Here is a 23,068-nt window from a genome sequence, read left to right on the forward strand (position 1 = left end):
CTGGGCCTACAGTTTAAAGTGGGATCTGAACCACTGTAAGCCTCCACTGGGTATCAAACACAGCACCCCAGCTTGTACGTATCCGTCCACTCTCATTTTTGGGTATGGTTTTACTTGCACATAATGTGTCTTTTTTTTCACGTGTCACATCTTTTGACTGTCGTATTGCGTCGCAATGGGAGATAGCCAACAGAGGAAGTCAATCATCACGGGTGTTGATTCTCTTTGTGCCTCAAACTGAACTTTTATCGACCACGGAAATCAACCTTCATGAGGGTCACACTTCTGTCTCTGGATCGAGTTGGTGTTTTAAGTCCACTTTGTGCACAGTGAGGCTAATCGGGACTGGACCTACAGTTTAAAGTGGGATCCGAACCACTATATGCCTCCACCGGGAATCGAACCTGGGACCCCTTGATTACAAGGCAACGACACTACCATTATGCCATCGAGGAGGCACTTTCTGTCTTTGGAGTTGGACTTTTAATAAGTTAATAATTTTACTAACATATAATGGCATATTACCACTATGCCATCAGGGAGGTCCTGTAAAGTTCTTCATGTACATTGCATCGTGCATGAAGCCCAGCAATTAAATGTAATTACTGAATCTTACATTAAATGGTAAATATCGTATTTTCTAACTAATTATTTGCTAGATATACAGGGTGGTCCAAAAGTGTGGAAACACCTGAATAAAAATTGAATGGCATGATATTTCCAAAAACGAACATTGCAGGTTTGTAATAGGGGTGGGGGAAAATGTTATAGGGCATATGACGATGACGGCTGCCATCTTGAATGCAACTTTAAAAGTTCAAATGGAAACCATGTCGTGTAATATCACATTTCAATAGGACATTTTCTCACGAGTTCAACGGAATGTTTTAACACTCCACTTTACCATATAAATAACCTGAAGTGCAAGAGCCTTTGAGGGCCAGGGCCTACCTGTCTCACTCCCACATGCCTCAGCAGAGGTGGACGATCGTCCAACCAGTTAAGGGGTGGCTTGTGGTCAGCATTACGAACCCCCAGTTATTGTAGATTTTCCATGACTGGGTTGTGCTACTCATTTGTAGCTCTCCAATTTCCAACCTGCCATGCTGCAGGATGGAGTCCTTCATATAATACTTGATATTACTCCATTGTTTTTAATTTGTTTAGGCCAGCAGCAAACTGGAACCGATACGACACAATGTGGAGCAACACAACACAAGTCACAAAGTTACACGGCACAATGATTCATTTTGTTTGTTAGTTAAATCTGATTGCAGATTTTGTCCATGTACGAAATAGGTCTAGGTCTGCCTTTTATAATTTGGGAAGCTAGTAATGATGCATTGTAAGTATAACAGTTTACAGCAGAATCAGTGTATCAATGTGTATGTAGAATTGCTCCATCAGTTTGTGTTGTGAATTGAATATACAGGGTGGTCCAAAAGTGTGGAAAAACCCGAATAAAAATTGAATGGCTTGATATTTCCAAAAACTAACATTGCAGGTTTGTAATAGAGGTGGGGGAAAATGTTATAGGGCATATGACGATGATGGCCACCATCTTGAATGCAACTTTAAAAGTTCAAATGGAAACCATGTCGTCTAATACCTCATTTCAATAGGACATTTTCTCACGAGTTCAACGGTGTGCATAATTTTGCTCTAGCACCAACAGGGACGAAGTTATTAACGTTTTTATGCTTGCTTTATCGTTGCAGGTGATGTAACACAGCATGGGTCTCACGCAGGCAGAACGAATTCATATCGTGTTGATCTCAGGTGAACGAAGCAAGAGGGTGATTTCAGACAATTATAACCACCGTCACCCAGATAGGGTCCCAATCCATTATGGTATCGTCAGTAAAGTGCTTGCAAAATTTATTTCATGAAACCGGGACTGTGGCTGACAAACCAAATTCACGATGGCGCCCCTCCTCATTACGGAAATTGTGTTCGTAATGAACACGTTCCACAGTTAAAGCCAGTCTTGATACCCATTCGTGCAAAACCCTGCGTAAAGTGTCTGCAGTAATGCTGGCACATGCGTCAATTATGCGTTGCTTAAGGTGTACAATATCTCGAATTTTCTCGGAGTAAAGGATGGCCTTGACATGTCCCCACAGGTAGAAATCCAGCAGAGTGAGGTCTGGGGAACGTGGTGGCCACTCGTCGTCCAATCCAAGTGTTGGGGAAACTGCACATCCAGGTACTGACGAACACAATTTCTGTAATGAGGAGGGGTGCCATCGTGAATTTGGTTTGTCAGCCACAGTCCCGGTTTCATGAAATTTTGCAAGCACTTTACTGACGGTACCATAATGGATGGGGACCCTATCTGGGTGACGGTGGTTATAATCGTCTGAAATCACCCTCATGCTTCGTTCACGTGAGATCAACACGATATCAATGCGTTCTGCCTGCGTGAGACCCATGCTGTGTTACGTCACCTGCAACGATAAAGCAAGCATAAAAACATTAATAACTTCGTCGCTGTTGGTGCTAGAGCAAAATTATGCACACCGTTGAACTCGTGAGAAAATGTCCTATTGAAATGAGGTATTACACGACATGGTTTCCATTTGAACTTTTAAAGTTGCATTCAAGATGGCGGCCATCATCGTCATATGCCCTATAACATTTTCCCCCACCTCTATTACAAACCTGCAATGTTAGTTTTTGGAAATATCATGCCATTCAATTTTTATTCGGGTTTTTCCACACTTTTGGACCATCCTGTATATTCAATTCACAACACAAACTGATGGAGCAATTCTACATACACATTGATACACTGATTCTGCTGTAAACTGTTATACTTACAATGCATCATTACTAGCTTCCCAAATTATAAAAGGCAGACCTAGACCTATTTCGTACATGGACAAAATCTGCAATCAGATTTAACTAACAAACAAAATGAATCATTGTGCCGTGTAACTTTGTGACTTGTGTTGTGTTGCTCCACATTGTGTTGTATCGGTTCCAGTTTGCTGCTGGCCTAAACAAATTAAAAACAATGGAGTAATATCAAGTATTATATGAAGGACTCCGTCCTGCAGCATGGCAGGTTGGAAATTGGAGAGCTACAAATGAGTAGCACAACCCAGTCATGGAAAATCTACAATAACTGGGGGTTCGTAATGCTGACCACAAGCCACCCCTTAACTGGTTGGACGATCGTCCACCTCTGCTGAGGCATGTGGGAGTGAGACAGGTAGGCCCTGGCCCTCAAAGGCTCTTGCACTTCAGGTTATTTATATGGTAAAGTGGAGTGTTAAAACATTCTGTAGGAATGTACATAATTATAAAAGCTTATAACATGCATCTATAGAACATGAAATCTCCATAACCACTGATTAGTACTATATGTAGCTCTTGGAAAATAACAATAAATTATATGTAAAAATATACTAAAATTTACCTTCATGTCATTGGTGGATCCATTCGCCTATCAGAGTACTTATCTCTTCTCTTGCCAGTTGAAGCTGAGGTAGATCTTGAAATGTTGGAGGGTACATGTTGGCACAGTGAGCAGTACCTGCAAAGAATAACACATGAACTGAGTACACATTTTTACTATTTTGTTAGTTTTTATGGATATAAAGCTGTAATTCATGAACCATGATTTTGTAGATGAAATTTGAAAATATACACTATTTTATTTCGACAAAAATGATCGCAGTCATCAGTTTGTATACATTAATTAGGATGGTGACCAAACTTTCCAGGTTCTTCATGGAAAAGTTGCTATTTATAGTAGATTGTTATTTTTACATGTACATTTTATATTGTACTTTATTGGCAAAGTTTCACACTGATTAATGTATAATAAATATATTTACTACTCAGGATAGCCACTGATTTTGTAAAAACAAATTCCTCGAGCTTTCCAGGTATTTAAAAAAGAGACAATTCTTAATGTCTTAACTTACTTTAATCTACAGCACACTTTTAGAAGAGAAATATGAAAAACAATGTTTCCAGTTGAGAAAAAAACACGTTTTTTTAAGTACATATTTTCTTTCTTATGATGAACTAATTAAGGTTAACAAATATGTGGAAATCCATATTCATGTAATGTTCAAAAGTTGTATTTAACATTCCCTAATTTTCCAAGTACTGATTTTATTTTATTTTATTATTATTGTTTTATAGAAATCCCTGGACTTCACCCATATTTTCTTAGTTGTACGCACCTCTGTGACAGAGTGGTTACCTCAGCATGCTACAACATCAGGAGTTCCATGTTATAATCCCAGACTGGGCATAGGTGATCTTTGTGAGTGCCCTCTTGTCAATTTCATCAAATCATCACTCATCCTCTTCTTCGGAATCAGCCAAAATTGACAGAAAAGCAAAATAAAATAAATTCAAATGAAACAATCTTAGTAGTAGGCAGTACTCGAAGTTTGTCTGTGTGAAAGGGGAAGCTAAGATACAGTAATTTGATATAGAATAGACACCGCCATAAAAGCGTTTGCCCCCACTGCCTTGTGGGCCTGGAGGGTTCCAGAAAGGCTAAGGACGTTGGAATTCCAACAGAAAAACAAAGGTGTACCTGATAACCAACCTACAGGCGGCAACCCCACCATCCAAATGTAGGCTGTGACAGGCTCGATTAGCCAACAGCCGAAAACAAAAAATTCGAGAAAAGAAAGAAGCAAGCTTGAATGGAAATTGGAGACGATGCAGGCTACAAATAGGGACATTGAATATTGGAACACTGACAGGAAGGACTGAAGAAATTGTGTATCTAATGGAGAGAAGAGGAATTGACATCTTTGGAATGAGCGAAACGAAATGAAAAGGAAGAGGAGAAATTAAATTGAGGAAAGATTATAAACTGTACTGGGCAGGTACTGAAGAGGGTAGGAGAAGTGGGGTTGGATTTGTAGTCAGAAGTGGTATACGTGAGGAAGTAGAAAGGGTGACAGAAAAATAAAACAAAAACTGAATGTAAGAGGGAAAGTAATGGAAATAATTCAAATGTATGCTCCACAAACGTCATCCTCCGTGGCCATAGAGTCTAAGGCACTGTGCTTTGGGCTCCGACTGCGGGATGGCATGGATTCGAGTCTGCCTGCATCCAGTCTCTGGGTTTTCGGCCTGTGTATAAGACCGGTGGCAACCCACCAACATGAGAAAATTGGGTAGATATGAGTGAGTAGCATAACCCGGTTGTAAAAATCTCCTATAACGGCTGGGGGTTCGACGTGCTGACCCTACCAGTTGAAGAACTCCTTACCTCTAGGTAGGACTGTGGGAGGGAGACTGGCAGTCGGGAGATAGGCCAAGGCCCTTACGGGCTGTAGAGCCACAGGTTATTATTGTTTATGCCCCATAAACAGGATGTACAAGGGAGGAGAAAGAAGACTTAAGAATTTGAAGAAGACTTGGAAGAACACGTAGGAAAGGAATGGCAAATTGTGATGGGTGATTTTAATGCACAAGTGGGAAGAGATAGGAAAGGGTATATGGAAATACTTGGAGCAAATGGATGGGGACAGAGGAAAGAGAAGGGAAGGAGGCTAATGGACTTTTGTAAGAGAAACGGACTGTTAGTAGGTAATAGCTGATTTAAGGAGAAATATGACAGTCATAAAATTACAAGATATAGTTGGAATAATAAACAAAAGACTGTAATAGATTATATATTGGTAAACAAGGAAGTAAAGAAGATAATGAACAACATTAAAGTAATACCCAGTGAGAACTTAGACAGTGACCACAGGCTACTAGTAGATGTGAGGAGATGGAAAATAAAAGATAAAAGGGAGGAACAAGAGAGAAGGATAAGAGAGTGGAAAATGAAGGATAAGATGATAAAAGAGAAATATCAAGAAATATTGCGAACTAAAGTGCCAAGAGATGAACCCAAAGGAGTAGAAAGAGAATGGATAAGATTTAAAACAGAAGTAGTAGAGGCAGCCGAGAAGGTATGTGGAAAGACAAGCAAGAAACAAAAGAAGAAAGAAACACCATGGTTAAAAGAAAGAAACACCATGGTTAAAAGAAAGAAACACCATGGTTAAAAGAAAGAAACACCATGGTTAAAAGAAAGAAACACCATGGTTAAAAGAAAGAACTAGAGGCGCAGTGAAAAAAAAAACTACAAACAAACCTACAGAAATAAAGGCAGCCTTTCGTACCAAAGCAACACGACATGTTGCACATGTTGAATCGATCTGTTGGTTGTGCTTTAAAGACTGGCAAGGCCCGTGTGCCATTTAGCCTGTTACTTTGGTGTGAAATCCCTGTGTTGCATGCCACTTTGGTCTGCATGCCACTTACAATTTCCAATTCAAGACAACATAATCACTGGAACAAAATAAAAATGACGCATAACAAATTACACCACAACTCACCTTCAATGTATATAGCCAGTGCATCGGCAGATAAATTTTTGCGAATTCCCAAAGCATGCCATGGATCTATTGAGCCATGGACAAATACAACTCGACTTATTTCCAAATCATATGCACCATACAGGGTGTTTGTCCTCCCAATTCCGTAATCTAGTAAATTAGTGCTGTACCTGCAAAATTGGCATCATAAGTAACACATATGTAATGGAAAATATTATATAGTCAAGGTTAGTAACTATCTATACAAGATGATGAAATAATTCATATTAGAGATGAGCTGATATAATGGCAATGTGTCAGAAAGTATCAGTACAATACTTTTCTGGAATCCATTTATCTTGCAAAGTCCATATTTGCACAGTATAAATCCTCACAAAATTATGCAATATGCTCAAATGTGAACTTATGAATACTTCCAAGCCAAATTCTCATAGTCATATGTACGTATGTACTACGGCTGATCCAACAGCAGTGGTGGTAGGGCCTCCCCGATGGCACATTGGTAGCGTTGTTGCCTTGTAATCAAGGGGTCCCAGGTTCGATACCCAGTGGAGGCACAAGTGGTTCTGATCCCACTTTAAACTGTAGGTCCAGTCCCGATTAGCCTTACTGTGCATAAAGTGGACAAAAAATAACAAATCAATCAAACCAACAGCAGTGGTATCATATCTGAAAATATCGCTTTGATTTTATTAACCAATATCAGCTGATACTTGTCTGATGTTTCGATCTTTTAAATGATCCACACAAAATGCCGTGTGACACTTTAGGGAGTCTAATTATCCTGGATGTTATGCATAATTCAAAGTTTCCTTTTATTTTGTGATTACATAACACATATATTTTTAATATTCTGATGTAATTCTTGAATATTTTGAAGCCAAATTCTGTTAAATTTATGCCTATAATTGGAGTGGAATACTCACTCACTAATATTAATCTACGTCATGAAACTTTAATTGTTACAATTACAATTACAAATAATATCGGTATTGGTGTTGTTGGTTTGATTGATTGATTGATTTAGTTTATTTTACTTCACGTTTTGTGCCTCTTGGCTAGCTAATTAGCGAAGATGGGGATGAGTGATGAAACTGGTGAATGGACATTCACAAACAACCAAGCCTGAGCGGGATTCGAACTCGGGACCCTTAGCGTCGCAGGGTGTTGTTGGGAATTGGTAAGAATATCAGCAGTGGTATCAGCATTAATTCTGTAATATCAGCTTCGTCCTAGGGAAAACAGCATCACCATATACCAGTAACAGCCTATGATGAGTTTGTGTACTGGAAACACTTTCTGACTACATCCAACCAACTATGGTTCTTTGTGCAATGTGGACATGTTATGTCCTATGTCATAACATGACATGTCCTATAACATAAATACGTAAATAATTTATGTACACAGCAATTTATTTGATGTAAGCCAGTAGTGTTGTGAACATAACGAAAATATCCCTACAATATCACTCACCTTTGCAAATCACTCTTGAAATTGTACATTATTTATATTTGACCATATTGACAATTTTATTTATGTAAATAAAAATACAACTGACTGACACTTTGTTGAGATTCACTTCGGAATGTCTTGTAAAATATGAACACACAACCCAACATCTAAGCTGCTAAGAACATCTTCTTTTCCACCAATTGGTCAATTGTGTAACTTTCTATTATTTTTAATGAGTCTCAATAATCAGACAATTCCTGACATAAAAGAAGAGCATTTACCGTACCGTGGTCCAAAAATGTCAGTGCATTGTTGGATGAAGAATTCCACAGGGAATTTAGTTCCGAATGGTTGATTGGGCAAACTTGATGTCTGGAAAAACCCAAATTCAGTGCATGTTTGATAAGTCCACTGTCGACCTGGAATTGTTAAATGCCTTGATTAAGAAGGATAAATAAGAAATGAAAAATAGTTACATAGTTACTGGTTGTAATTAAAAAAAATAAGTTTTCATACTTACAAGTGGCTGTCTTTTACTTTTTCTGTCCCTTGTAAGTACAAATCTTCTTTATTTTTTTTATATGATATAAAATAGCCATTTATTGTCAAACTTGAAAAAAATCAAAATTCTTCTTGTATGTACAAGATCATATGATTGATAACAGCTGATAGAAACTACCAAATACTAATATTACAGAACCAAAATAGCCCTTAAAAATCCTAGTTGTTACTTAAAATTTGCAATTTTATTAAAGTTTACAAAAATATTGTATGGCAAAAGTGCAATCTGTAAATGCATTTATCTATTGCATTTATCTGATTATTTTATATGAGAATGTAAATATGTATTTTAACAACATTCTGGTAGATAGGTATGGTACAGTTGCATAATATGTATAAATATTCTGAACTACTATACTACATTCACAAATAAAACCACTGATTATACTTGTAGTTTTTCAAGGTATATAGTGTTAATTGTTCACTGCAGTTAGTCAACTAACAGAGTAAAATGGTCAACATTTTGCTCTGTTGGGATTTACAGAGCTGTCCTGTCATGGCTCTATGAGCGTCCCACAATTGGCAGAAGTGGGGTACGGTTGGTGGACTACTATGTGACCCTCCCAGCTAGATCCGAGGGATCCGCTGACCAATGACAGGTGCGGTCCTCCATTCATACTGGGGGTTAGCGTAGAGCTGACAACTATGCACTGTAAAAAGACATGTCAAGAAACAGCAATATGAGGCCATGGATGTTCCAAAGGTAAAATATTCCGGAGGTAAAATAGTCCCCCATTCAGATCTCCGGGTGGGGATTACTTTGGGAAGTCCCTGAACTAAGGATAAGATCTACATTACGAATAAGGATATTAAATTAGGCACCTGGAATGTTCTGAGCCTTTACCGGCCAAAGACATTTCAGTGTACAGTTAATGAGATAGTTAAGTATAAATTAGATGTAGTAGCTGTCCAGGAAGTTAGCTGGCCAGGAGAAGGAAATTGTAAAACTAAAAATTATACTTTTTTCTATGGTGGTACTGTAAATCATAATTTTGGAACAGGCTTTTTCATAAATAATAGAATTATCTCGGCTCTTAAAACAGTAGAATTTATTAATGATAGAATATCACATGCAGTTTTACAGGGTAGGTGGTGTAGAATTATTTTAATAAACATACATGCACCAACGGAAGATAAAGATGATAATACTAAAGATGTTTTTTTATGCAGAGTTAGAACAGGTCTTTGATAAATTTTCCCAGTATGATATGAAAATTCTGTTAGGTGACTGTAATGCACAGATTGGTAAGGAAGAGACATTTAAACCCACGATTGGTAAAGAAAGCCTTCATGAATTAAGTAATGATAATGGTATAAGATTAATTACTTTTGCAACCTCAAAGAATTTAATTGTGAAAAGTACCACTTTTAAACATAAAGATATCCATAAATATGATAAATCATAAGCAACAAAATCTAAAAGTTCTAAAATTTAATACAGGAAAATTTGCCGATGACAGAATTAAGAAAAATTACCAAATTAAACTGTCAAATAGATTTGATGTTTTGCAGGATTTAAATGATGATGAAAATATAAATGAAACAGATGTAAATAAGAATTGGGAGCACATACGTAATGCAATAGAATCAGCAGCTAAAGAAAGTATAGGATACCATAAACCGAGAAAAATTAAGCCATGGTTTGATAACGAATGTCATAATCTAATAGAAATGAGAAATCAGGCTAGACTTAGGTGGTAAAATAACTCTGATGATACAAATAAAAGCAATTATAATAGAATAAAGTGAGAAGTTAACCGCACATTTAGAAGTAAAAAAAAGATAGATTACTTGAAAAGCAAGATTAGTGAAATTGAAACAAACAGCAAAAACAAAAACATCAGAGATTTATATAAGGGTGTAAATGAATTTAGAAAGGGTTGGCAACCTAAAGTAAACTTGATAAAAGATAAAGACGGTGATTTTTTGGCTGATCCAAGTGATATTTTAAATAGATGGAAGAACTACTTTAATGACCTTTTAAATGTCCATGTAGGAGATAAATCAGAAGTAAATGAAGTCCACACAGCAGAACCTTTAGTTCCAGAACCTAACTTGACTGAAGTTAAAGATGCTATTAAAAGGCTAAAGAATAACAAAGCACCTGGCATTGATTTAATAACATCTGAGTTAATTAAATATGGTGGAAATTCGTTAATATGTCAAATTCATAAATTAATTTGTTTAATATGGAATAAAGAAGAAATCCCTCAACAGTGGAAAGAATCCATAATTGTTCCTGTGTTTAAAAAAGGTGATAAAACGAACTGCAATAATTACCGTGTAATTTCTCTACTCTCAACAACATACAAAATATTGTCTAACATTATTTTAACAATACTAACCACATACGCTAATGAAATTATAGGTGATTAACAATGTGGATTTAAAAGTAACAGATCAACTACAGATAAAATTTTTCATATCAGACAGACACTTGAGAAAAAGTGGGAATATAATTAAAGTGTCCATCAGCTATTCATTGATTTCAAAAAAGCATATGATTAGGTCAAAAGAGATAAATTATATAATATATTAGATGAGTTTGGAATACCTAAGAAGCTTGTTAATATGATAAAAGTATGCACCAGTGAAACATAAAGTAAAATTCGTGTGGGTATTAATGTGTCCGATAAATTTACAATTCATGATGGGTTAAAAAAGGAGATGCATTATCTCCATTGCTCTTTAATTTTGCCTTAGAATATGCTGTTAGGAAGGTAAAAGAAACTAACGAAGGACTAAAATTAAATGGTGTGACTCAGTTGTTAGCATGTGCAGATGATGTATTGATTGATTGATTGATTTGTTGTTTTAAGTCCACTTTATGCACAGTCAGGCTAATTGGGACTGGACCTACAGTTTAAAGTGGAATCCGAAACCACTTGTGCCTCCACCGGGTATCGAACGTGGGACCCCTTGATTACAAGGCGACGATGCTACCACTGCGCCATCGGGGAGGCCTGCAGATGATGTAGACTTATTAGGGGATGATATAAATACAATTAAGAATAATGCTAAAATATTTTTCAAAGCAGCTAAAGAGATAGGTTTGGAAGTTAGCTAAGAGCAAACTAAATATATGTTTACAGGCCGAAACCAAGTGTTAGGTAATAATCAAAATCTAATTATTGATAACAACTCGTTTGAACCAGTTTCCAAATTCAAGTACTTAGGAATAATACTAACAAATGAAAATGATATTAAAGAGGAAATAAAAAGCAGGCTTAATTCAGGAAATGCATGTTAATTTTCTCTTCATAAACTTTTGTCTTCTCGTTTAATATCTAAGAAACTAAAAGTTTCTGTAAGTTTTTGCCTGTACTATTATATGGATGCAAAACTTGGGCCCTTACATTGAGAGAGGAGCATAAATTGAGAGTATTTGAAAATAAGATCCTTAGGAAAATATTTGGATCTAAAAGGGATGAGGAGACAGGTGAGTGGAGAAAGTTACATAATTTAGAACTACATAATTTGTATTCAATTCAGATATTATTAGAATGATTAAATCAAGAAGACGTAGGTGGGCAGGCCATGTGGCACGAATGGGAGAGGGAAGAGGAGTTTACAGGATTCTTGTTGGGAAACCTGATGGTAAGAGACCTGAAGGAAGGCCAAGAGGAAGATTGAGGGATAACGTTGAGATGGACCTAAAGGAAATCGGTAGGGATGGAAAAGAGTATATAGATCTTGCTCAGGATAGGGACAGATGGAAGGCCTGTGTTGCTGCAGCCATAAACCTTCGGGTTTAAGAAGGCTAGAGAGTTAGTTACTATACTACATTTAACAGAAATATTGAGATACATTGATACAGATAGGCTTATCACTAAGATGGCACAGGTACTAACTAAATTCACATGCAAAGAAATCCATTACCTCCAACTGCAGCTGACGAGTTCCATGAAACACCTCTGCTTTCTTCAATCATTTTGTCATATTTAAAGTCCAGGCATTTTTCTCCATATGCATCAAGCAGCATGCTATTAACCAATGCATAACGACGAAAAGGCCGACCAAGAGTGTCATTAACCATGGCATCGCAGACTACATCGATCGTAATATTGGAGGCTTTAGCACCTTCAAATTCTCTATTGTCTCTATTATACTGCACAACACCAGCCATATTGCCAGCTAGTGTTTCATAAAAATTGGATATATCATTTTTATTGGAGGTATCGATGGAATCACATAGTCTGAAATAAAAAAAAAAAACAGGATTAGTATTTAGTAGGTTGATGTACCCATACTGATTCCCACCAATACAAAACCAATACATAGGACAATGCAAAAAAAACCCATCAAAGACAAATTTGCAGACCACTTAGGATATATATGCAGGAAAGAAAGTTCTTCTGGTTTGTCCAAACATATTATAGAACCCAACCAACAAACTTGCACAGGATTGTGTTTCCTTCCTGGCACAGGCGAAAGGAAAAATAGAGCAGGATGTTAAGGAAGGTGTACACATCATCAAAAACACAAATAATCTTAATGACAATTAATGTGGAAATCTTTATTTATCTTGGGACAACACAGTAAAACTTACAAATGCATCTCCCCCATCAACAATCCAAACATACAAGTACTTACCAACACTGCAAGACCGACCCCAACATCTTCCGGCAGACACAGTGAGTTGCGGAACTTAAACCGCATCCCTTCCGTCACCCCTCGACCAGCCCCGAGATGGGATCAAAAGCTCGACAGAACTGCTAAGTGTTTTTTATCATTCTGTTTGGGTGTTTTTAACAAATATGTTGCCAACACGTGACGTAAGAAGTTTTCTACTGTCATAAACAAAACCAATGCTTGATAAATGAAACAATTAAAAGTTGTTCAAAATTCTGATTAATACATGTATTACTACATAACTATTCCACGCTACAAGCATCAATATACCAGTTTTGCTTTAAAATATTAAAGAATCACATCAGAATATTAAAATACCTGTGACAGTAGTTGGAGAAATAGAAAAAAAAAAAAAAAAGAGGCTTGATCTGGACCTCATGGACCAATTCACACAGAGGATGATATGCAGTATGGCCAGAAATAAAATATACTGAAAGTTGGTAAGACTGTGTATCATTGGTATTGTGTTCTTCCAGAGAACCGTTGTAGTGAAAAGTGATCCTCAATGGCCTTGATTATTTGAGAGAAGACGTTCGTTGTCAAGCATTATTTCTGCTCATACGAAAGTGGCCCTTGAGGTGGGCCACTAGCTACAACACTGTATACTTTGTTGGATGAGATTTCTGAAACTCATGCATGCCAATCCTGCCAAGTGCATTAATAAAATAGCAGTAATGTTAACAAACTTGCAGGATCCTTTGAAAAAAGTTTGGTGTTTGACTGACAGACATCAGTTGGAACATGTATTGTGACTGTTCTGTATATGTTCAAATGTGTGTACAGTGCCTGTTGTTGTATTGACACATCAAGTGTTGATTCACATGTTGTGTTCAGTGTGTTACATAAAACAGTACACGTTCTGTATTTTGGTATACTTTATTTCTGGCTGTACTGTATATCTGAGCAGTTTTCTAGCATGTGGCACAGAAGACACCGTGCATTCTTAGGGTAACCAGACGTCCTCTTTTGTCCGGACATGTCCTCCTTTTTAGCTGTCTGTCCGGCGTCCGGGCGGATTTTTTAGAAATCAGTAAATGTCCTCCTTTTTGGAAAGAGTTTAGCAAAGACCATAGCCAATGTGCTGCCTAGAGAATGCTTCCACATGTAACGATCATCATTTAAGGCAAATCACTTGGCCTGCGTTAAGTATTCGAGCAATGCTCACCTAGCATCTGCGAGCTCAACAGGATCACTTTCCCGACTGAGTCATTCCAATTGAGATCCTCAAATCTTGTGCAACATCAAAAAAGCCTTACATTCTTCAATCTATGGAAAGGCAAAGGCACGTAAAAATAAATCTGAAGTATGCAAAAATTGCAGAATAGCAATTTGTGGGCACGATTAATCAAAATAGGCACTAACCTTCAAAATAGGCATTTATAAAGACTATAAAAATATGTTTTAGGACTAGAAATACCATGAAATGAACTTTAAACATTAAAGCCTATGTTTTACTACAAGGAATAAAAAAGGCAAATAGGCAAAATTCCGCACCCTAGTCAATAGTATTATTCTAACTCGTTGCTTCACTCTCTGAGTCTGCTGGAACGCATGTAGTCTGTGCAGTTCCTTTTCGATTGATCGATTTGGTTTATTTTACTTCGATCTTCTACCACTTTTGGCTAATCGCGAAGATGGGTATGATATTATGCTTTTGATGAAGGGACACCCATGCTTAGGCTGGGATTCGAATCGGGGACCACTGGCGTTGTGACGCGGTGTGCTAACCACTCCGTCATAGGGGTCAGCCAGTTCCTTTTCGAGTTATGCATACACGATACAGAATCGTGTAGTGAGAATTTTGATTATTAAGTAATATTTACTTTCATGAAATAAAGAAGCAAAAGTGTAAATTCAACAATTATCTTGCAAGAAAATCTCCAGCTTTTAAAGGATAGGATGGAAGAAACTAATATGAGGTAAAGTGTAAGGTGGCTGTAACTTTTCCCTGCTGTTGAAAGTGTGATAGAAATGTTTGTGGCATTAAAATCATATTTCTCTACCAATCTAAACAACTTAAAAATTGTAATTCAGTGTTTGGAAATAAGTTAAAGCGAATCTTACTTGTTACATTTGCATTCACTTGTGGGGATATTTCATTCTACATAATATCCAAGAATTAAAAATGTGTGCTTCTTTGTCATTTGTTAAATAATAGATTAGGAGATTGCCTTCTTTGCTTAAAGGTAAGAGGAAGTTACTGAAAGAAAAGTCTCTGTAAGCGAAGTGCTACTACGACTTTTTTATATTGATTAAATTATGAGTAATGGCAAATGTGTTGCCATTTTTTGCGGTGTCCTCTTTTTTATGACTTTGTCCTCCTTTTTCGCCTGCTCTGTCCTTTATTTTGAATGTGTGTGTCTGGTCACCTTATGCATTCTGCACTACTGACTACCTACCTGTAACTCTCAATGAAAATGAAACACATATTGAAGTTCTAAAAAAAACAATGTACACTCTTACCTGAACAACTTTTCAATAGTCTGCCGCCCAATCACATGCCTCAACAGGATGTCTATTTCTTTTGTAGCATTTTCAACTGCAGTTACACATTTATCGCTGTAGGTGGACAATGAATCTCGCACTACCCCATAATAGTCTGGAAGCAGAGAATAAGCATATACTCATGGACATTTCTGGAACAATCCCACTGAAGTTAATGGGGTTGTTACAACCAAGAGCATCTGCAACTGCACAAGTCCAAGATGTAAAAAAGGTAAAGTTAAGTGCTCCCCTGTGCTTAGAACCATGCCATGAAGGTGTACAGGGGGTCTTGGGGTAACACCCCACACTTTCTTGATCTGGTCGTGAGTGGGGGTGATGTGATCAGCATCACGCCCCTGACTACCTTTACCCCCAGGGTTTCCCCGAGGTACCCAATGTCATTCGATGCTGGGTGGGCACGCGGGGGGCCGCTTCCAACGTTAGAAAAGTTCCCGGATTTGAACCGCCCAGGAATTGAACCCAGGACCTTTAGCATGGTAGTCAATGTGTTACCGACTGAGCCACTGTGGGCCAAGATGTAGTACAGAGAAACCCGATTTTATTTAACCACATTTCCTGCCTTTAAAACTTTATGTTTCACTGTGGAGGACTCCTTATTGATACATTATCTTTCTAAGGCTCAGAAACAGAACTCTCTAGGACACGAGTGCAGATGTAATGGCAGCCGCGTGAGATGTAAACAATGTATCACTTCACATTTTTGAAAGCTGAGAACTATTTAACCAAGAGGAATAATATTTTTCTTATGAAACGGTATTAGGTACAAAACAATGGCACTGTTTAAATACATACTTTATAACTATACAGTACATGAATGGAAGAATATATTTGTAATTTTAATTGTGAACACCGTGCACTCACCATACTAGATGTACCTTTCATGATGTAATTGCAAAAGCTAACCAAAATGCTATAAGATTGTTGGAAGTAGTTACATAGCATTTATGCTATAGCCTGATAAGTTAAGTCCCGATATGTGCAGATCGCTGCGGAGCACTTCCTATTACGTCATACTCCCCACCACTCTTTTACGTACTGGTCTGGCCTTGAGAGTACGAGTGCTGCCAACTCAGCAAAATTAAGCTAAAACAAATATGATAAACGATTTTTACTGTATGGATTGACGGTGCCGGCTCATATCAGTTTATCAGTGGTTCATTTGATTTGATCCGGTCTTTGAAAATGCGTGCGGTGATCGGATCGTAAACTGTAGTATTGTACATGCGCGTTAAGGTTTATAACGAAGAGAAACTTCTGGGCGAATGACTTCATTTTCTGAATGCGACATCGAGCAGTGACCTGTTTTTTTGTTTTTTTTTTAACACCGAGTGGGGTGGGGGTTATTTTGTTTATCGTACAACAATCCGTGCGAGATAGCAATCTGATAACATGCTTGCCTGTGTTCCTTTTTAAAGCATTGAAATGTTCTTGCTCTTTACTCTTGGCTGCATATTTTTGAAATGCAAAAATCAAATCATGCCAGGTCCAACAAAATCCACAAACTGCTCTGGAAAGCCCATTAGAGGACAGGCCAGATAAATTGTTTACAATGTTTCAACATATTTGCGAAATCAGAAGGAGTTACATAAACTTAAGTATAATGTTGTCGAGTCCACAAGCACCGCCACGGAAGTGTCTAAATGGATGGTTTCTCAAGTTTTAAAATAATTGGATTGGATTGATTTGTTGTTTTAAGTCCACTTTATGCCCAGTAAGGCTAATCGGAACTGGACGTACAGTTTAAAGTGGGATCCGAACCACTATGTGCCTCCACCGGGAATCGAACCCGGGACCCCTTGATTACAAGGCGACAACGCTATCACTGTGTCATCGGGGAGTTCAAGTTTTAAAAGAAGGAAAAGAGTCGTTGGCAAAAGGTGAGCTGAATTTCAGTACTCCGACAGGTAGAAAATAGCCCAGGAAAAAGAGAATACAAATTTCGTTGAAAATTCTCAGACCATTCCACTCCCTCCAGGTTGCAACACTGCGAACCAACGTCGCTGCGGAGAATGGAGTGGGGAAATGTGGTGCGAGATGCACAACAGCTACTTGCTGGGTCTTGTTTTTAAACTTGTCAAGTTATAGCAAAACTGTTGAAGGAAATGGTTCCATCTATAGTAAGTCTAATTCCTTTTACCCCTGAAGGGGGCAGAGGGGGCTCCTCCAAAAGTAGAAAGGTTTAAAAATAAAATCAAAACCATGCTAATTAAACATTCATTTTACAGCATACAAGAATATACAGAGGCAACACTCATCTTTTGAATGCATACAGTGTGTGAAGGACTCCAGGTCTTGTGTATGTGTAACCAGAATAAATGTTAAAAGGTATGGTTAGTTACCATACATGCAGAGCTTGCTGTTGCACATCAAACTAAAATTGTCAAGTATAATATCTTTATTTGCAAGGGTTATACTACACCAATATATATATGTGTGTATCTCATGTTAAAATTACCAAAGTTTATTATCATGTACTTCTATTTGACATGTCCTATACTAGTATGTGTAACCAAGATACGAGGGGTGTCCCATAAGTGATAGGGTTCCCATAGTTCAATCTGAATATAATTTGGGGATTTGAAATAGCAATTTTTCGTAAGTGTATATGCAAAGCGGTGTCCAGTTTGAACCATCCTATTTGTCTTTGCAGGAGCTAGAAGTGTGCTAAGTGCGTAACGTCAGAAAAATTAAGAAAGAAGAGATACAAGCAGTGATAAATTATCTGTCGAAAAAGAGGTTGTTGAGTCCCAAGGAAATCCATGAGGATAATGGTGACAACATTAGGAGAGGATGCTCCATCCTCTGCCACAGTGAAGAGATGGGTAGCCGAATTTACGCGGGGGAGAGTAAGTGTGGAAGATGACCCTTGCCCAGGCAGGCCAGTGGAGATGGTGACAAGAAAATGTATAGAAAGTGCACAAGATTATTCTTGCAGACAGATGTGTGACTATGCGATATATTGCAGAGGAACTGAAAATGTCCAAATCAACAGTGGAGCGCATTGTGGATGACCAGTTGGGGATGAAAAAGGTTTCTTCGCGTTGGGTTCCAAAACTTCTGACAAGTGAACAAAAGTTGACAAGATGCATAATCTCAGAATGAAATCTTGAGCTGTTCCAGGCCGATCCAGATGGATTTGTTGAACGACTTGTGTCTGTTGACGAAACCTGGGCTCATCATTATGTACTGTAGCCAAAATAGGCATCAAAACAGCGGAAACACCCTGGCACCCCCACCCCAAAGAATGCAAAGTCCGGTCCCTCTGCTGCGAAAGTGATGGCGATAGTCTTCTAGGACTCTAAGGGTGTTTTGTTGGTCGATCATCTCCGAAAGGGAAACACCATGACAGGAGAGCATTATGCTTCCCTGGTGAGGCAATTACGGGGTTTTATGAACAGTAAGCGACGGGGAAAGCTCTCTAAAGGGGTGATTCTGCATCAGGACCATCCATGATTGTGGGTTCGAATTGTTGGAACATCCCCCTTATTCACCCGATCTTGCTCCATCAGACTTTCATCTCTTCCCTAACTGAAAAAAGCTTTGGGCGGTGTGCATTATCAGTGTGATGATGACGTCATCAGTGCTGTGGTTGACTATTTTGCAAGCCTTGAGGAAAGCTTTTATGAGACTGGGATAAAAGTACTGCAGAAGTGTTGGCAGAAGTGTGTGGACCTGCAGGAAGACTACGTAGAAAAATAGGTTGCTATTGTGGTCCCATCCTGTTCCCTTCTAAGTTAGGTTAGCTACTTACGGGACACCCCTCGTAAATGTTAAAGAGTATGGTTAGTTACCATACATACAGAGCTTGCTGTTGCACATCAAACTGAAATTGTCAAGTATAATATTTATATACAAGGGTTATAATACACCAATATATATGTGTGTATCTTATGTTAAAATTATGAAACTTTATTATCATGTACTTCTATTTGACATGTCCTATACTGCAGATGTACCTACTTGTACAAAATTGTAGTCCTTGAATGCAAATAAATCATATATCATTATAAAGTGTGTTCATTTATTTGTTTGGTTACAGAATATAATTTATACTGCACTTTGTAGTTCATGAGTCACTGTTGCCAAATGAAGGAAAAGTTCCCCTGGTGTATGGAAATTAAGGAAGATTTTTCAGTGAATAGGGAATTTCATGAAAAATGTCAAAATTGCAGGGAAAACACATACGGTTTACATATTAGTGTGAAACATATTCTCCTTTATTTCATAGCCTATTTTAGTAGCTGCAAAAACGAACCATGACCAGAGGCCTGGACAAGACGTGGAGCAGACCCGTTCGCAACACATCGCTCCTGAAATGCCATGCAACCTGCGCAACACCCTCGCTTGATCACCTTGCCTGACCACCTGCCCAGATCGTTCTTGGCAGGTATTGAAAACCCGCCGGGTACCCGCAGTCGTAAGATACCTAGTAGGTCTCAGTGCGTTCATTCAATCAACTGCACGCCCCTCCCTCTGCATGACGTAGTTGCTTCGAGTAGCAACTGCACCGGTCGCACACCACTCTGTAGTGTTGCCAACTGCAATAGATTTTCACTACTTAAAAAAGGGAACTGAAAGCTTTGTAAGCCACATCGCCAATGAAATAAGATTTACGAATGTTGCTACCCCCCCCCCCCCCTGCACACACACACACATTGAAATAGGTTTTCCGTGGCACAGGATCCATACGTATATGTCGTAAACAACCAATATACGTATATATAGGGATATAGGGCAGGACTGAAACATGTCACATTCGACGCTGAGGTCGCTAGTCGAACAACACACTGTTCTACTGCGAACACCAGGGCCGTAGCCAGCCAGGAGCATTGCCGTTACCTCGTTTGGGGGGGGGGGGGCAAGTACTTGGATAAACGTGCCAACAACAACAATAACAATAATAGTAATAAAGTAGCATGAAAGGCATTATTATCCTCAAAAATCATGCAAAAAGGAGGTAGAAGTCGGTTCTCACGCAATTTGTGTTGAAAAAGAGGATTAGAAATATATTTTTCAACACGTCAATTTCACATTAGCTAATAATGTAAAACAAGCACACAAACTGTTTTTGAAAGAAAGAAAGTGCATGATAAATGCATTCCGAATGTACATACATATGGCATGTAAAATTTCCATCTACAATATTTTCTCTTCACATGGAGCGACGTAAAATAAGAAATACATATGCTAACACTAAATTGTGTACATATTCAAAATTTCATTAAAGCATATATATTATTTAAATACATTACATAATCAATTCATCCAACTCAGAACAAGCCAACATTAATAGCAAATAATATCACGGGCCGCCATGGCATTCTCTTTTTAAAACTTTTCCCACTTAGATCGTTCGGCACCCAGGGCCGACTCCCGCTACCCCCTTGCTACGGCATTGAACTTGATGAGACTGTATAATATATTATAATATATTTCTACTTTCATAAAATTTGAAATCAAGGTGTTGCAATTACCCCTCCATTCCCCCTCTGCAGGTGCCCTTGGCCGTCTGGAAGGAAAATGCAAGAAAAATATGAAAATTAATTCCATCTTGAGTACTCTTTAGCCCTGCTACTCTTAAATTCTGCTAGCCTGTTTTTTCTTGTACTTTAATGTTTGACCCCCACCCTGGCCCCTCCGCTACACTTTATTTCCGTCCAAGGTTGTGAGCAATGCCCCCTGCCCCCTCTGGTTGCGCCACTGCGTGCCTGGTTAAGGCACCATGCAATGAAAAACAATTAGTTTTCAGTGAGGAGATTTTGTTTGCTCAATCATTCATTTAGATAAATGAAGCTGTAATATTGCGTGCATTTCCTGGCAATCAGATAAAAACTGCTTACGCTGAACTGAAATCGCTAAGTATATAAATTCTCCTTGGAGGAGAGAGCTCCTCCTAGGACTTCGTAGGATTTAGAAGCTACGTAAGTAGGCAACACTGGCTGTAGCTGTCTGCGTGGTGATGAAACACCTGGAGCGACACGCTGCCGGAGGGATGTTTCCTTCCAGCAGGTTTTTGCAGGCGCCCGGGTCTTGTTGAATGTCCAGTTACCTTGTAAGCGCAGAGCGCCTTGAAGACCAAGAACCCGGGTAAAGACGCAAGTCGACTCGTTGACGTGGGCAGGCTAGCAGGTATACCTGTCCTCGCATGCAAGCGGGCAGCGGGTAGATAAAAGGCAGACTATGCAGCCCTCTAACCATGACTACAATCTTAATTTGGTTTGTATTAGTATTAGGTAACCTATAATATTATTTGCAACACAAGTTGGTATAAACTTGATATATATGAAACTTTTCATATTTTCTTCTTCTTCAATTAATGTTTCCTATGAGTCAATGGCAACAATATAATTCTAATACTACTACTGACAATAATAGTTAGTAAAATTTTGTGGTCGAAGGGAAACTTTAGATGTAAAGGGGAAAATATTGCATCTTCGAAAGGAAAATTGCCATTTCTAGTTATGGCAACACTGATCTTCCATGTCTGGATTTGATTTATGGATGTGAATTTTTCAGATAATGGCACTCCATAATCAATGGGTACTTTGAGACAACCCATGGGGGAGATAAATAGGTAGCCATAGAGAGATTAATAAATATTTCCTACACATTTTCCAGAATTCCTCTCTGCTAAATACTCCTCATAGAAATCACATGTAGTGTTTTAGTAATGAACACACTTACCTTTGAAATCTGCTATCGCCAACAATGGTCCACTGGCTGACATTGCACCGTGGATCAGATGAGGGTACTTGATTCTGACCCAAGCAGCAAGGGACCCAGGGTATGAACCTCCGAAAGCTATCCACTTGTTATTCTCCAGTTTATGCTCATCTGTCATGGCTTCAATGAAGACAGCGATGTCAGCCAAAGCCTGTTCACTGCTCAAGTACATTAGATTCTTAACGCTCATGTCTCTGAAAGAAAAGAGGCGAAAATTTTGAGAATCAAATCTGCAACATAGCTAGAGGCATGCATATATTGTTTTTGACGGAAACACAAAATGTGAAATAGCATATTGTAATGCTAATTTTTTGTCCTCCTCCATGGCTGTGCAGTCTAAAGTGCTGTGCTTTGGACTCCGACTGCAGGATGGCCTGGGTTTGATCTCTGAGTTTTTGGCTTGTCTATAGGACCGGTTGGGCCTCCCCAATGGCGCAGTGGTAGCATCCTTGCCTTGTAATCAAGGGGTCCCGGGTTCGATACCCGGTGGAGGCAGTGGTTCGGATTCCACTTTAAACTGTAGGTCCAGTCCCGATTAGCCTAACTGTGCATAAAGTGGACTTAAAACACCAAATCAATCCAATCAACTATAGGACCAGTGGCAACCCACCATCATGAGGAAATTGGAGAGCTACATGTGACTAGCATAACCTGGTTTGGGAAATCTCCTATAATGGCTGAGGGTTTGACGTGTTGACACTCTCTTCAGCCCATTACCAGTTGAAGATCTCCACAGACTGGCAGTTGGGAGATAGGCCAAGGTCCTTCCACGGCTGTAGCACCATGGGTTCATGCTCACTTTTCATATTTTTGAAAAGACATGAGTC

At 38.6% G+C, this 23,068-nt stretch overlaps 1 protein-coding gene across 2 annotated transcripts in view; it reads right to left on the reverse strand.

Annotated features, from left to right (window-relative positions):
* LOC145987691 (putative serine protease K12H4.7) overlaps window positions 1-23,068 on the reverse strand; it is a 34,128-nt gene that overhangs the window by 2,174 nt on the left and 8,886 nt on the right. Inside the window, exons 4-9 of one of the 2 annotated variants that reach the window (XM_083122237.1) lie at window positions 22,203-22,435; window positions 15,477-15,612; window positions 12,261-12,577; window positions 8,107-8,239; window positions 6,366-6,535; window positions 3,422-3,538 (exon numbers count right to left, since the gene is read on the reverse strand). In XM_083122237.1, coding sequence (XP_082978363.1) covers window positions 3,429-3,538; window positions 6,366-6,535; window positions 8,107-8,239; window positions 12,261-12,577; window positions 15,477-15,612; window positions 22,203-22,435 — 1,099 coding nt within the window. In that variant the 3' untranslated portion in view covers window positions 3,422-3,428. Of the gene's footprint in view, window positions 1-3,421; window positions 3,539-6,365; window positions 6,536-8,101; window positions 8,240-12,260; window positions 12,578-15,476; window positions 15,613-22,202; window positions 22,436-23,068 lie in introns of those variants that run through there. The other variant, XM_083122238.1, reaches the window with a different exon arrangement.

Source organism: Lepisma saccharinum, chromosome 5, assembly GCF_977018435.1.
Source record: "Lepisma saccharinum chromosome 5, izLepSacc3.1, whole genome shotgun sequence".
NCBI classification, from domain to species: domain Eukaryota; kingdom Metazoa; phylum Arthropoda; class Insecta; order Zygentoma; family Lepismatidae; genus Lepisma; species Lepisma saccharinum.